This window comes from Squalius cephalus (genome assembly GCF_949319135.1).
Source record: "Squalius cephalus genome assembly, chromosome: 10".
NCBI classification, from domain to species: Eukaryota; Metazoa; Chordata; class Actinopteri; order Cypriniformes; family Leuciscidae; genus Squalius; species Squalius cephalus.
The window spans coordinates 9,589,705-9,607,553 of NC_137131.1; the positions used below are offsets into that span (position 1 = coordinate 9,589,705).

At 37.0% G+C, this 17,849-nt stretch overlaps 1 protein-coding gene across 1 annotated transcript in view; it reads left to right on the top strand.

The window, feature by feature from the left end:
* Positions 1-17,849, top strand: part of grm2a (glutamate receptor, metabotropic 2a) — a 46,422-nt gene that overhangs the window by 21,769 nt on the left and 6,804 nt on the right. The window contains exons 3-4 of the mRNA XM_079884571.1: positions 14,174-15,011; positions 16,206-17,269. Of these exons, the coding sequence (XP_079740697.1) occupies positions 14,174-15,011; positions 16,206-17,269 (1,902 nt within the window). The remainder of the gene's footprint in view (positions 1-14,173; positions 15,012-16,205; positions 17,270-17,849) is intronic.

Consider the following 17,849-nt stretch of genomic DNA (forward strand, 5'->3'; position numbering starts at 1 on the left):
TTTGGTCTTGTTTTGGTCATGTTTCATGTCATTGTCATGTTTCTGAGTCTTGTCATGTGATTCCCTGTTTGTCATGTGATCCTGCCATGTGTCTTGTCATTGGTTAATCATCTGTTCATTGTTGTATTGTATTGAGGAGGATTGTATTGTACATGTATTGAGGCCCTCATGTTTGCCGTGTGTCTTATTGTTTCCATGTCCATGTCCATGTCCTGATTTTGAGTTTTTCATGCCACGCCATGTTTTTGCTTCATATTTAATATTTTTTCTAATAAACTGCACTTGGGTTCTCTAAAACTTGCCTTCAGTGGATCCTTACATTACAAATGGTTATGCAACAATGAGTAAGATTTGAAAAAAAAAAAAAACACATTAGGGGACTTTTCATCTGGCAGATTATATAACAGGCAGAAACATCTTTTAGAATATCATAGAGATTTGGACTCAACTGATCTTTTGGGCCAGTATACCTACCAACCACCCAGAAACCCCTAGAAACCACCTAGCAAGGCCATAGCGACTAAAAAACACTTTTTGTGAACACCAACTGCATAGCAAACCAGCCACATAGAGTAGTTTTCCTGAATCTCTTTGTGTTGATCTTAAGGCTGTGATAGCATTTCCCTGACAGCAGCGATGAGAAAAGTCTGTTGTTTGAATCCTTAATGAATGTTCTGGCTTTAGCCCTGCTCGTAGGACAAAACACCTCTGGTGATATATACAGCTGACCACCTTACTGTGATTTAGCTACTTTTTTTTCTACCAGGGATTGATACCGCCGGACAGAAGGCTTTACTTGAAAAACTCCCACCTTAACTTGGAAAACTCCCAAATTAACAACAATTTTCAATGCTCCTGCAAAGCTCTGAATGATAGTCTTATAGAAGTTGACTTCCTCTCTGAGAAAATGCTCAGAGCTCCATGTTAATTGTTGATTGCCTGCGTTCTGTAATCGTACTGAGGAACATTTAGCCTCAGGAATAGCTAGTGATTAATTCATTCTGGTAACTACAGCTCTATTCAGCTCGTCGAGTTCTTAGCTTTCTGTGACTAATAATGAAGCAGTATCCTGCACTAATGCTTACAGACTGACAACACATAAATCAGCAAAGCAGTTCAGCAGCAATGAAATCTCTGAAATATAAAAGTCTAATGTAGTTGTTTTTTTTAAACCAACAGTATTAAGAAAAAAAATGACTTGGGTAATTGAGCATTTCACAAGTATAGATAGGCAAAGAATGATGAAAGTCAATTGACTGTGTTCACCATTCTTAGCGACAATTAGATTTACAGTAAGGGCCCTCTCTGTACCATTGCCTCTGTCTGCATGACAGATATTGTTTATTGACACCATAATGAGCAGCAGTTTATCTCTTTAAATGCTTCAACACATCTGTCTGGGAAATTGTATGCATTAATCTGTGATTTTGTTTTTTAAAAGACCCTATATAAAATGGTTGAATGAACAACTTTAATTAAGTATATTTTTACACCATCATGTTTTCTTCTTGTTGTAAACATAATTATGTTTTTTTGTGTATGTGAATGCTTAAAAAAAAAGAAAAAATACACTCCTGTTGAAAAGTTTGAGACCTATGGAAGCTTGTTTGTGCCACTGAATAAAAATGGTAAGGTAATGGTGAGGTAATTGTGACTTTTTAATTTCAGTTATTACTTTTTTCCTCAAAATCGCAGTTCAGACTTTATAACTTGCAATTGTGAGTGCAATCACACAATACTGAGAAAAAAGTCAGAATTGCGGGATATAAACTTTTTTTTTTACTACAAATTGCAAGTTAATATCTCACAATTCTGATTTTGTTCACACAATTCTGAGTTTAGATCAAGTTTATGAAATATAAACTTGGAACTGTGAGGAAAAAGTCAGAATTGCAAGATATAAATTGGAATTACAAGAAGAAATTCAAAATTGAAAGATAAAAATTACTTTTTAAATTTAAAAACAAGAAACAAGAAACAAGCTTCCAAAGGGGACAGTAGGATTTTGTTTTAAGAAATGTATACTTTTATTTAGCAAGGAATCAGGATGCATTCAATTGATCAAAAGTGAAAGACTTTTAAACTGTTACAAAAAATTCTATTTCAAATTGTTCTTTTGAGGTTTCAATTAATCAAAGAATCCAGAAAAAAAGATCACGTTTGCACAAAAAAACTGCACAACTGTTTTTAACATTTTAATAATGTGAAATGTTTCTTGAGCAGCAAATCAGCATATCAGAATGATTTCTGAATAATAACGAGACACTGAAGAATAATGATGCTGAAAATTCAGCTTTGCCAAAATATTTTTGCGTGTACACTACACTTGATGTGCAGCTCACTGTGAACCACAGATCAGAATGACATTTTAACCGCTTGTTCGTCTCACAGGCTGCATTAAATCAGTTCACATTTAGACTATTATAATCAATAATTTGTAACTCATGTACTCAAGGATTGTTGAGATTGTGAGATTGAGCGCTAGGATGGTGGCTATAGTGACTTTGATGCCACCTAAAGGGCACATGAAAGTAAAGACCCCTGTTAGAAAGAAAGCAAGCGTGCAGCAAGAGTCTTCTGTCAGGCTGGGGTGAAGGATCAGAGTTAGATTAGAGCGATCCTCTCCTCTCTAACCGGGTCACACTTCCACCTGACCAAACATATTCACAGCTGTTGCCTGGCAACGGAACTCTTCAAAATCCCGAATGTGGAATCCACCTCCTCTGATGTAGAGGCAAACAAAGCCGCACAAAAGATGTCACTGCAGCGTTAGTTCATCATTCATATCATATTCCGTGTCACTAATATTCGCGTTGTTAATATTCGAGCCGACGCTGTCATTCTTCATCATCATCATTATCACTGATGTCAGCAGCATTATCAAAAATATTATTTTTTGTCATCATTATCACCGTATTTATCATAATCCTCATATTGTATTCCTCACACGCAGCTCTGCATGTATAAATTGTTTTAGTTTTCAACGCGTTTTTATTTATTGAGCATGAATGCAGTTTTGGGTTTGAATGTGCGTGTCTTTGTGATGTGTAGTGGGAATGTGTTTTCATGGTAAAGTAGGATGAGACAATCTCTAGGGACAAACTGATGGGTTTTTCATGTTGAAAAAGTCATGACATCTTTATAAAAGCAGAAGAATCATGCCCATTCAAATTGAGGGGGCACATTTTGAAGTGATTTTAAATACATTGCAATTTTCTGAGAGGCTAGCTGGTAAGTCCCGCCCATCCGTAAAACCCCAAGTGGACCTCTAGGTTGAAAAATCGTCAATGCAAGTGAATGGGAGAAAATAATTCTTTTCTGATCCCGTTTGAATTGTGCCATGATTGTGAACATATGTTGTCTGTGAATTTTTTATATAATTTTTCATGTTACGAGTTTGACAGTATATGGTATGATTCTTCGGCTAGCAGTTGTGGAAAAGACATAATGAGAAAGACTACATGTCGCCTATGTGACGTCACCCCATTAAAGTTGACTTACCCGTGGTTTTCGCCAACCTCAACGATTTTGTCCTCTCCCTGAAAGAAGGCGGTGAAGTGCACCAAAGACACAGCCATGTTTAGCGGGATCCGTGAGCTAGTGTCCGTGTGCGAGTGGTGGTGACGTTTCAAACGCGTCGAAAGCAGCGAAGAGTTGTAGTCCACAAAGTGCTCTCACACAAAGTCTAACCGTATCAAACTTCTACCCGCTAAATTGTAGCATTCTTTACACGAAAAATTATATTAAAAATTCACAGACAACATATGTTCACATTCATGGCACAATTCAAACGGGACCAGAAAATAATTATTTTCTCCCATTCACATGCATTGACGATTTTTCAACCTAGAGGTCCACTTGGGGTTAGCGGAAGGGGCGGGACTTACCAGCTCTATAGAAAATAATTATTTTCTGGTCCCGTTTGAATAGGGTATATGTCGAACGTCGCATTACGAAACCGGAAAACAGAACGCATCGCTTCCGGTTCAGGTCTTTTGTATGTGCTTCTTGCATTTTTTTACTGTTTTACTCAAGATAACTTAAAAGGAGCGAGCAAAGATGATCATAACCAATGTCCCTCGCATGTGAAGATCGATATTTAAAAGTAAAAAAAAAAAAAAATCTTCACACTAACGTTTAGATATTTAAATAGAATAAAGTGAGATAGGTAGGTTAGCTGATTACCTTAAAATTCCATAGATATCGGCGTCAGTTCATACGGCTGTTAACACTTTCTATGACAAGCGGATGCGATGAGACCAGGTTTCCGGTTTCGTCATGCGACGTTCGACATATACCCTATTGTGCCATGAATGTGAACATATGTTGTCTGTGAATTTTTTATATAACTTTTCGTGTAAAGAATGATACAATTTAGCGGGTAGAAGTTTGATACGGTTAGACTTTGTGTGAGAGCACTTTGTGGACTACAACTCTCGACGCGTTTGAAACGTCAACACCACTCGCACACGGACTAGCTCACGGATCCCGCTAAACATGGCTGTGTCTTTGGTGCACTTCACCGCCTTCTTTCAGGGAGAGGACAGAATCGTTGAAGTTGGTGAAAACCACGGGTAAGTCAACTTTATGGGGTGACGTCACATAGGCGACATGTAGTCTTTCTCTTTATGTCTTTTCCACAACTGCTGGCCGAAGAATCATAGCCTACCATATACTGTCAAACTCGTAACATGAATTGTTATATAAAAAATTCACAGACAACATATGTTCACATTCATGGCACAATTCAAACGGGACCAGAAAATAATTATTTTCTCCCATTCACTTGCATTGACGGTTTTTCAACTTTGAGGTCCAGCGGGGTTTTACGGAAGGGGCGGGACTTACCAGCTCTATCCACCTTATTCTGCTCTAAACAATGGGCGCTGCCATAACGACGACTCCGGTTCGTAGCGCTTGACCTGTACTAGTAGCGAGAGAAGTTCAGTTTTAACGCTAACCACTCTAAACGTTTACTTTATTGAATGCATCTGATACGGAATCGGACATGGGCATTATCTCCTTCTTATCTTATGCTCGAAACACTCAGTTTCTAAAAAGTTTGAAATCTTCTTTGAATTGTTAAAACAAATAACAACAGCACATGAGGAGCTTGAACTCATTCTCTCGCTGCTAGTACAGGTCAAGCGCTACGAACGGAAGTAGGCAACCGGAGTCGTCGTCATGGCAGCGCGCATTGTTAGACTGAGCAGAATAAGGTGGATAGCAAGCTTTGAAAGCATAAGATCCCACCCTCCCTTCAGAGCGTCTCCAAAGCCACGCCTCCTTCAAAACACATGAACAGCAGGGAGCAAACAAAAGCATCACGAGAGACTAGTTTAACTACCTCATGTCATAAAGCACATAACATTACAATGATAATAAACATAAACAACTTAGAGAGCACGACCTGTACCCTGTACCACCTGACTGCTGCAGTTTCCTTTCAGCGTTGATAGTGTTGCCATTGAAAACCGTGAATTCGAGTCACGAACCGCTCCAAAATATAACATCACAGGTTTCCATCTCTTCCAAATTATGGTGTGTGAACGCAGCATAAGCTCGTTGTTTTGGTTCAGGAATTGTAAAAGGTGCTCGGTGACTGCAATCTATCTAACACTGTGTCCTAACTACACGCGACGCGACGCCACGACACATGATAAAAGGTATATTTTCCATGTTAACGAGAGTTTTTGTCCTAACACGCGACAATTCTATTTTAGAAACGGTTTCTATTTTTCTGCGACGTCTCGCTGGAACAACAAACACAAAGTGTCAACGATAATCTCAGGTACTGTTTATGTGCTTTATTTAATGTTAAAAGCATGTAATGTGACTTCGAATATAATTTGGTGCTCCAGCTTAGCTGTAAAAGCAACAATGGATAATTCACCTCAGATCTTGAAATTAAACAAATGGTAACAAGAACGTTCAAACTATGTACAAACAAGTGTATTATTTGACAAAGATTGTTTTAGTAACTCAGTAGCCTATGTATTTGAATAATGTTTAAATGGTGTACTATTTTTGAATTTGATAACTTCATTTTCTTGCGAGTCCCGTCAAGAGATTACTCTGTTGCTGTGCACTTGCCGCGAGAGCCCGCCCACACGCTGTTCTGATTGGCTGTGGGGTTTGATTGATTTTGACGCATCTCGCGGTCTGTCGAGTCTAGTGGACAGACAAATTATTTGTCCCTGGAATCTTATCGCATCGCGTCTGGTTAGCACACGGTGTAACCCTGCACAGCATGAAACGCACTAATGACGTGTGATGTCTGTTTGAGCAGGTGTGTGGACTGTGGAGGTATGAAATACATGTGTTGACAGGCAGATCGAATCATTGCATATATCTTTTTCTACCTCCTATTAGAGTCATTTTAGATATATTAACTTGAAGAGAAAAAAATTCACTTCAATTCAAATTGATTTGTATAGCATTTTTTACAATAAATAGGAATTCAGGTTGATTGGGACACTTTTTCCAAATCATCTCAATGGCAAGAAGTGTCCCAATGACCCTGAATTCACCCTGTAGTTCCAAAGCAATTTGACAGGTAACTTTACAGCCCTAAGAATTATTATTTTTATTTTTTTTGTCAGCAGACAACCCAGAGTTTGTCTCTGTCCCGATCTGTCTCAGCTGTCTCTGAGCCGTAAGATTTTCTGCAAAAGTGTGTTTAAATTTTTTCCCTCTACTCTGTTTATACATATTTCATAGTAACACTTTCTGTGCTTGGGAACAAATTGCCAGAGTCAGTGCTGTGCCGTTCACTAGCTTTATAGAGAGGAATGTGTGAAAGTACAAGCTACTTTCAAGCTACACAAGCTACATGTTGTGTGTGACATTACATGAGTTAAAAGAGCATCAGTGAGTGAGAAGTGAGTATGAGAATATGGATAGTCTATGCAAAAATGAATAGATGGACAGTCGGATCAATTCATTCTTAAGCTGTAAACAGATGGCTCCTGGATATATGAATGGAAAAAATGTCCGTAATACACATTCAATTTCTCTTCTCGCTCTACTTCTCGTTTTTGAAACCCTTCCAGATATAATGCAGGGTGTCTGTCTCTCTCTGCTCAGATGCTTCTGTTTCTTGCATTATAAAGGAAGCCCAAAACATGGATTTCAGTAAAGAGACTGTGAGTCATTGGACCAAGGAAATAGTGCAATGTTATCTCCAGCTCAGCTTGGATCTAGTGTGAGCAGAAGCTCCTTGCAAACAAGGTTAATGCTTGCCATACAGTAGCTACAACGTAATCTCTCCCCCCTTTTATCTCTCTTTCAGTCACTCTTTTCTATTTTTTGCCTCTGGATCGTTCCTCTTCTAAAATGTCAATATGAAGGCAGTGCAGAGGGCATATTGATAGAGTGGCTGACAGCAGGCCAGTGTTAAGCAGCTGTGTAAATGAATAAGACATGAGCGCTTTGTCAGACCAAAACATGTCTTTATGGGAAAGATTTTATTTGCTCATCAGTAAATGCAAGATGTATATCCTGATGATTCCTGTATAATGTTCTCAAGTGAGTGAGACAAACTGATTTATGAAGGTAAAGACAAAAACCTTTTATGTAAAATATTAACCAACTACAACAATATTCCCAAGAAAACATGTTTGAACATGTTCAAAAAAGTTTTGTTTGATAGATTTCCAGATATATATTTGGCAAAACATTTAAAAAGAATTACAAGTTTTTTTATTTATTTCATTTAGCCTAAATTTCAGCATTTCAATTTCAATTCATTTAAATGTCAATTTTTTACATTTCTTTATAAATTGCTGTTTTTTATGTTAGAAGTTACAGGTAGCATGTCAAAAATCGCAGCATCCACTCAAAACACTATAATTGTCACAGGTGGTTATACAAATAGCTCACGAAGACAAAGGGATCAGGAAATAGTCTTTAATATATATAACTCACAGAGCAGGCAGGGAAAACACAGGGAAACAGATAGCTGCAAACGCACCTTAACGTTAACATAGACAGGACAATGAACTGAACAGGGACTAATGAGTTAATTGCAGAGGTGGACAAAGTACACAACTTCCTTACTTGAGTGAAAGTACTGATAACTACTGGTCAAATATTACTCTGTTACAAGTAAAAGTTGTAAAGACCTATTTTTATTTAAGTAAAAGTACAGAAGTACTCGTTTTTAAAAGAACTTAAGTATCAAATGTAAAAAGTAAGTGTCAATGCATTGTTTTATTATTGTTGCATTGTTGTATGTAATACTTACAGTACCTTATACAGTATCTGACTGACATTACTACTTTCTACTTAAGGACCTTGACAGAAATGTAGTGGAGTAAAAAGTATGATATTTGTCTTTCAAATGTAGTAAAGTTAAACTAAAATGTTTCAAGAAAGAATTATACTTTAGTAAAGTACAGATACTCTAAAAGTGTACTTAAATACTCAAGTAAATGTACTTTGTTACCGTCCACCATTTTACAGTTGTTATTTCGATATTGTGATGTGATTTTCATCTTAATTCAATATTTTTCCAATATATTGAGACATATATGGAGACATGAAAATGTGAACAACTGGATGTGTTAAATAACAAACATACAAAATGTCCACTTTTCCGTCAAACACAAATCCCGCTGTTCAAAGCCATATACTCTTTTCTAGAATAATTAATCCATTTTACTCTTCCGTCTGCAAATCCATGTGGCTGGTGATTTTCTTAATTAAATCCTAGCCTGTGTCTCGAAGGCAGACTCTCTGCATCATGACATTATGAAAAAGGGCATTAGCTCCATATCTAATGTGTTTAAGTCACACAAAGCCATTTGGTATAATAGAAAAGCGACCCACGGCTAATCAGCGCTAATCAATTGGATTGAAATGCTCCTCAAAATATGATTGAAATTCCTGTTGAGAACATTAAGCTGCTACTGTAACTGTGACCAATTTGAATTTTGAAACCTTTGATGATCTTTTAGTGTCTGTGCACTGCATTTGTTTTTTAATATTTCATCTCATTCATTTATTAACGGTACTTGCTAACACAAGCAATATTGCTACTATTGATCATACTTTAAGTTATAGTATAAAACAGTGTTTAACTTGTCCCACATCATTTGTGCTGCGGACATGAATGATTCACTGTGCTATCCCAAAAAAACATGGTACTTTATTATAAGTAGTTTGTAACTTGTTTGTACGCTGGATCCTTGCTATTTATCAAGCTGTACTGTATACTAAAACACTGGCTTGGTGAAAATCATCTTATTGTGTTTGGCAGCTTTTACAATGTCATCAGGCAGAAGCATCTGAATAAAAAATCCTGAACTGTAATAAATAAATATATGAGCACCTGCATGCACTTCAGACTGATGGCGGCTATTGTACAAAGCCAGCTAATTAAAACAAGACTGCTATTAAATCTAATTTAGAAGCAAATTAGAAAATGAACTATAATTAAGAGGTGATTAGAGCATAGACTATAATTTAGATAATTACTGATATTCTCTAGTTATATTTCTGCAACACCCATGAAGTTATATATCTTACTTTTATACGTTATATTGCTTCATTTTAACCATTAATAATACAATATTAAATAAATATGTTGTGGATTTCACCTTGCTTGTGTTTTTTTCCTCAAATCCTGCAATTTGGCCTCAAAGTAAGGGTGTGTCAATCTAGAGGATATGAAGGAAAACCTGGCAGCTGTCTTCTAATATGTTTAAACACAGATAGTCTGGACTTGACAAAGAAGGAGGGTTTTAGTTTAAGGTAATGTTATATGACATTGAATCGTAAGAGAGGCTGATCTCAAAGTGAGGTAGGAAACCTCTGGGGAAACAAAGTAACAACATTAACCTCTGCTTCTCAAAGGCACTATTTCATATTCAACCCAAACTTGTTTCTATAGCAACAGATATGAAAAATGTATGCTGAACTTTTCATATTGCGTCTCTCTGAGAATCATAAAAAAAAAAAAAAATTTGCCCCTGGAAATTCCTATATATGAGATGACTGAATCTATATGTCATTATGCTATGCATTACAGAGAGAGAGAGAGAGAGAGAGAGAGAGAGAGAGAGAGAGAGAGTTTTATGATAGAAGGTTATGTCTAATATCTGTATAACATAATTCTGGTGTCACCTATTAACATTAATACACATCTTATGTTAATTCAATTTAATAATGATCACAAAAATGTTATATTTTATTATATATATTTATTTAATATATTTATTTTATAACAAAAATGTTTTATCCTCCTGAGACCCAGAAAGAAAATAGTTTTTGAATTTAGTTTATTTTCATGTCATCACATTATTTAGAGCATAAGAAACAAATGGTACAAAAACATTTTTGAAAAATGATATTTTATTCATGTTATGCTATGTCCCCTGTAGTGGACACCAGGACTCAGTTGTTTAAAAAATAAAATGACATGAAATTATATGTATTGGCAAAAACAATGGGATTTTTTTTTTCAATCACGAATAAATGTTTGGGTTTCAGGATTTATTTTAACAAAAAGTTGTATAAAGATTATTCTCAACTATGTTATGAAAGATATAATGGAATTAATTGATACAGCATTTTACTTCATGCAATATGTGGGTAAAATGGCCATAAATTAATATTCCCATTCAATGCAATGTATCTATACACTGTATCTAATGTGCACAATAATGTGTTCTTGGAGCAACATTTAATGAAAAAAGAAGTGTAATAATTGGAGTAATAATTAGCAACATTTTAATAATAATATCTAATATTTCATAGGAATATTGATGTATAACTTATTTCCATATTCACTTGTTGTGTCTCCCAAAATGCCTGATAAAGATGATTTAAGTCCTGGTGTGCTCTACAGTGGACATGTATGAAATCAACGTCCTGTTCTGTAACAGAAAGTTGTTGTTTTTTTGAAACCCCATAACGTTTCCCTGAGATGTTGGTTTATGAAATACAATTTGAAAAGTAGTCCGATTTAAATTATAATTACAATAAAGTATCATATTTCCATAAGAGTGCTACATTTGATCACTAAATTAATGTCAGACATTTTTAAAGACCAAGGATAAGTTGTTTTCATGGTGAAACCTCCAAAAATTTGGTATCTCTGAAAAGGCCTGAATGTGCTCTTTACAGGACACCCAGGTTGTGTCGTCATGTGACATGTATAGAGAAATTCACTAAAATATAATGTCCACTACAGTGGACAAAAGTCTATTCCTGGGTCCCAGGAGGATATTTTATTCATGGAGTGCTTTTTCGGAAATGCTTTAGTTGGATGTTCATCTAATGTTTTTTTAATTTATTTAAATATTACTACTTGTTTCAGAATGTTCAGATTCAAAATTGATGTTCCCATAATGTCTGCAAAAAGATACAAATGTATGTTTGCATAACTAGGAATTTTTTTTTTTTTTTTTTTTTTACATTTTTAATGGTCAGAGAACATTCCGAAATTACGTTTTCATAACTTAATGGGTATGTTAGCAAAATGTTCATAGAACATATTTTTGTTAGCTGGGAATGGACTATATTTGTCCTAGCTTACAATATACAGTCAATGAAAGATTCTAAAATAATTTTAAAATCAATATTTAATGGCCACGTTTTAATTAATTAGGCGAGCAGTCGTTTAAGTTTAAGCACTTGATCACCCTGTTGTGGTTTATATTGCGCTAATGACCAGCATGAGCTTTGTAATAGATAGTATTAGTTTTGGCCCCAGCAGTGCCACATAGTCAAAAGTGGCATTAATATTGACGCAAAACAGACTGCCATGCATTAGTAACCACAGAATGACATGAAAATTGCTCTTGTATGCATTCTTGAGGTACAGCACTTACAGTAAGTAGGGCAGTGTGCAATAGAAATTTTACTGACATCATAGCAGGAAGGTAGTATTTGTTCTTAGGTAGTAAGTGGCCGTTTAAGTGAAAGTACACGAGGAAAGGCAGTTACATTAATAATTTATTGCCTTTTGTTTGAAGGAGAAAGCTAGTCTTGAGTCTGGAGAATGTGAAGAGCAGGTTGTGGCCTTGGTGCTTAATATCTTTATTCCATTTTTGTTTACAAAACAGTGGTCAGTAATTGCTTTATTTTACCGTGCACATACTTAGGGTTAGGGATAAATTAGTCCCAGTCTAGACGTCACTCCCATGGACCGCTGGCTGAACGTCTTATGTACGTATATGGCACACAAATTGGAAACACTTCAGGAGTTTCAAAGTCGTCTTCTGATTGGTTGAATTCTACAGGATTTCCAGACAATGAGCGCTTATCAGGATCAACTAAATGCTGGATTTTCAAAATTATGTGAAGTACGTAAAGATCACGGCCTAGACTCTCTAAAGAGTTTTACACACCGGCCTGTTATTGTAGGAACATCGACGCCTCTAATCATAATGTGGAACAAAACAAACTGTGATTGGCTGGTATGTCAGTCAGGCAGCCTAATATAATACCTAATTGTAAAGAATATAATTATTTTCGTCAGAATTTTACAAAGGAAATGTAACCATTTGTGTGGATATGATTTGCTTTGACATTTCATACTTGTTGAGCTTCAACAATAATTACATTACAAATGACTTCTGTTAAATGTCCTATGTGGATTGGGAAGCACTTTTTATGAGCCCTTTTCTTTTGCGTATGAGATGTGTATTCATATGAATTGACTATTCACTTTGTGTTTACGTGATGTTGAGTTAAGCTGTAAGTCAGATGACAATTACATGTTATGCAATGTTGACATACAATACAGAGAAATCCTGAAGAGCTTTCTTATTCGCTGCTGCCGTCTTCATGCTGACTTTCCCTCAGGCTTCTAAGGAACTGCCTGAGGCAAAGAGAGTCAGGCTCTATTGCATATCACATAATCACAACTAAAAAAACACTCACATACTGCTGGCAAAAAAAAATTGGTGTGCAAAACCATATAGATCTAGTGCTTCAGTGTCCATCAACACTTAGCCAGTGAATGAACTCTCTCATAGAGCTACAGTTTGCATACATGCGTATTTCATAAAGAAATGTCTGTTATGACAGTGGAAGGGTTAAAGAGTTTTTTTTTTTTTTAAGTTTAATAACTGCAAGAATAGAGTTGTTGCTCTATTCTTGCATGAATTACCGCTGACGATGCTGCACCCATGTAAGATGTAAAGAAGGCAAGTTTCCTGGGGTAATATCCTTTGGGATGATATTATTTTTTTGTGAAAATGGAAATGTGAAGTGTTGCCATTAGGGTTCTCAGAGATGAGACAAGTGAGAAGGATGAGACTAAGTGTGGTCATTATTTGTGTTATCAGAGCAATTACATTCTCATGCTTAGACCTAAGTGGCAGACCTAACTACAGTTTTTTTTTTTTTTTAACTGCCTAATGTTTTCTGTAAATGCAGATGATGGTAGGCTACATTCATTATTTTTATGTATGCTCTATGGCAAAACAGTAACTACAACAACACCGAAAGATAAAAATGGCTTCACAGGGTTAGAGATTTGCATGTGTTTATTTTATTATGTTTAATTTGAGTGTAGATGTTTTTTAATCTCTGAATAACATTATTTGAACCATTTTTTGTCATAAGAACAATGAAGTATTATATTATAAATGTGTGTATTCAATATTGTTTGAAGTTTGTGGTAAGTACCATTTTTTTAATGTTTTTGAAAGAAGCCTCGTATACTGAAAACACAACGAAAACTGTAGTATTGAAATATTATTACAATTTAAAATATATTCAAATGTATTTTATTCTTGTGATGGCAAAGATCCATTTTTAGCAGCTGTTACTCCAGTCTTCAGTCAGTGTCACATGATCCTTCAGACATTTTTCTAATATGCTGATATGTTGCTCAAGAAACATTTCTCATGATCTATGTTGAAAACCATTGTGTGGCTTAAAATTTCTGTTGAAACCATGATACACTTTTTCAGGATCCTTTGATGAATATGACGTTCAAAAGAACAGCATTTATTTGAAATATAAATCTTTCGTAACTCTTGAGTACTGGGCTGAACATGAAAACCCCACAGGGTTGCAGGGTGTAAGTAAACATCATTTTGATCACGCCGTTTATGAGAATTATACTGACAGCCAACACTCATGAATCACAGTGAAATAGTGTGGCCATTTACACACTTCAGTAGTTTTTCATCACAGTTTTTCATTTGTCCTTTTGCAGGTGGCCAATCTCCTGCGTCTTTTCCAGATTCCTCAGATCAGTTATGCCTCCACCAGTGCGAAACTGAGTGACAAATCCCGTTATGATTACTTTGCCCGGACTGTACCCCCAGACTTCTACCAAGCCAAAGCCATTGCTGAGATCCTACGCTATTTCAACTGGACTTACGTCTCCACCGTCGCCTCAGAGGGCGATTACGGCGAGACGGGTATCGACGCCTTTCAGCAAGAGGCCCGAGCCTTGCAAATCTGCATCGCTACGTCCGCCAAGGTCAGTCGTTCCATGGACCGCTTCAGTTACGATGGAGTAATCAGATCTCTGTTGCAGAAGTCCAACGCTAAAGTAGTAATCCTCTTCACCAGAAGTGAAGACGCAAGAGAGCTCTTGGTTGCAGCGAAGCGCATGAACGTCTCCTTCATCTGGGTGGCCAGCGATGGCTGGGGGGCGCAGGAGAGTGTGGTGAGAGGGAGCGAGAATGTAGCGGATGGAGCTTTCACCATTGAGCTGGCGTCCTATCCGATCCCTGAATTCGCAACGTACTTCACAAACCTCAATCCTTACAACAACACACGTAACCCCTGGTTCAGAGAGTTCTGGGAAAACCGCTTTCAGTGTAGCCTGCACGACATTAATTGTGGGAAATATTCTCTCCGGGACGGCAAATTCGAGCAGGAGTCCAAGATCATGTTTGTGGTCAATGCTGTCTACGCTATGGCCCATGCCCTTCACAACATGAGACAAGCACTGTGCTCAAATACCACCAAACTCTGCAGTGCCCTGAAACCAGTGAATGGAAAAAAGCTGTACAAGGACTACATCCTGAAGATAAATTTTGACTGTGAGTTTTATTTTTTAAGTGATAGATTGTATCATTTATGTTCACTTTATAATCAGAGGTAGTTCACCCAAAAATTAAATCCTGTAATTAACTCACCTTCATGTCATTTCAATTCAATAGGATTTTTTCTTCTTCTATGAAAACAAAAGATGGTTCATGCTGCAAAATGTTCACACAGTTCGTTTGAAACGCCTTCCCAGTATTCAAAATGATTGAAAACTGCATAAGGGAGTCATCCATTAATATAACAATAGCCAAATCAACTAAAAAGGATGTTGAAATTATTGGACTTATAATATCTCATTAGGTAATACCTGTAAATAAAAAAACAAAACAATATACAAGTCCAATAATTTCAACATCCTTTTTAGTTGATTTGGCTATTGTTATATTAATGGATGACTCCCTTATGCAGTTTTCAATCATTTTGAATACTGGGATTCCAGCTATCTTATTATCATGTTATCTCTATAGCATGCAAGGAATAAAGTTAAAAAATTGCACTCATCTATTAGTTTAAATCTCAACACACACACAAACACTATTTATTTTATTTTTTTGTATCATTATATCTTAATAAATTTATGTCTGTTCTTTGTTTAGTCAAAGGAATCAATTTAAAAGATAAATGGATCTAGGAAGTTTCCCCAAGGGGAAAACTGCTGCTGTAAAATAGATTACACTAATGCATGAATCCAACAAATGACCTGTGTACAGTCTAAGTGTTTTATTACATGCATTAGCCTCATTAACCCCTTGCTAACTTCTAAATGATTTAAACAAGTACAAGGGATGTATATTAAATGTCTGTGCCGAGTGGTCAATTGCTTGTATTAGTGAACTGATGGCAGACTGCCAGGTTCCTATAGCTATTTTTCATCTATTTCTAAATATAATTTTAATGTTCTTCCAAGAATGACAAATTACATCATAGAAACCAGGCGATGTATCAACCTCCTGACTTCCATTATGTAAATGTACCATTCGCACCTGAGTCCACTGCATCTAAAACCTAATGAGAAATGGACAGGGCAGAACGCTGAAGAAAGTAGGGTGGACTTACATAGGAAGGTCTTTCTGGGTTGTACATGCTCTGCTTACAAAGAAAAACACTTTGTTGCTGTAAAATATCTATTTATCTGTTGCCGAGAATGTAAATAAATTATGTTTATCATATGCCCTTTGTGTCCGCAGCTCCATTTCGCCCCGCAGATACAGAGAACAATGTTCACTTTGATGCTTATGGAGACAGTCTGGGCCGCTACAACATCTTCCATTATCACAAAGAGAATGATGGCTATGTCTATAGGAAAGTGGGGTATTGGGCTCGGGATTTAAGTCTGAACACAAGCTTGATTCCTTGGGAAAGCCAAGTGGTGCCCACATCCCAATGCAGCGACCCATGTAGGAAGAACGAAATAAAGAGCATGCAGCCCGGTGACGTTTGCTGTTGGATTTGCATTCCCTGCCAGCCCTACCAGTACCTCCTGGATGAATTCACCTGTGCGGATTGTGGCTTTGGACTATGGCCTCTGGACAATCTCACGGGCTGCTACAACTTACCAGAAGAGTACATTCATTGGGAGGACGCATGGGCTATTGGGCCGGTCACCATCTCTTGCCTTGGCATGCTCTGCACACTCTTTGTCATCGGCCTCTTCATAAAGAACAATGAGACACCGGTGGTGAAAGCTAGCGGACGTGAACTTTCCTATATTCTTCTTCTAGGCGTCCTCCTTTGCTATTGCATGACCTTCATCTACATCAGCAAACCCTCTGCCGTAGTATGCACGTTACGGCGGCTCGGCCTGGGCACTTCCTTCGCCGTTTGCTACTCTGCGTTGCTGACCAAGACCAATCGCATCGCTCGGATTTTCAACGGCGTTAAAGATGGAGCTCAAAGGCCGAGGTTCATCAGTCCAGCTTCACAGGTGGCCATCTGTGCTGGTCTGATTTCTTGTCAGCTCCTGGTGGTTGTGGTCTGGCTTCTGGTTGAGGCTCCAGGGGTGAGAAAGGAGGTCAGTCCTGAAAGAAGAGACGTGGTGACATTGAAGTGCAACAGCAAGGATTCTAGTATGCTGATGTCTTTAACCTACAACTGTGTCCTCATCATCCTCTGTACATTTTACGCCTTTAAGACTCGAAAGTGCCCAGAGAACTTCAATGAAGCCAAGTTCATCGGCTTCACCATGTACACCACGTGCATAATCTGGCTGGCTTTCCAGCCAATCTTCTATGTTACTGCCAGTGACTATAGGGTAAGTAAATATGAGCTGTACAATGCATGGTTGTGACAATACATAGCAATACCTCCCTAATGGCATTTAATCGCTTGTCAGCTTGTTTCTATGGAAGTAATAGCCTCTAAATAAGATTTACGTTCGAGTCAAATTGAAATGTCTTTTGCAACCCTTTTCACTTCCATAATGTGACGTATTTCTGTGTGCAACAGGATATTCAGCAGGATCAGCAATGTAGTTTGTTGGTTGAATATATGGTTAAATTGTCATAACTCAAAAAGATTGAGTTATGACAATTTAACCATATATTCAACCAACAAACTACATTGAGTTAGAGGAACTTAATAATTTGTGACAAAACCACAATTTTTTTAAGTTGAATACAAATACTTGATTTGTAGCCCTGGATTAATCTTATCTATTTCAGTTCAACCCACAGCTCACATAGCACATGCTAAATGTAAATGTTATTTAACATGCCAATTTAATAAACAAGTAAGATATTACTTGTCACTTGCAATAGCACAATCTTTGCATATGTAGTTTACCTTCATGTCGTCTTCTCTTCAGCATAATTGTAACCACATAAACTTCAGCA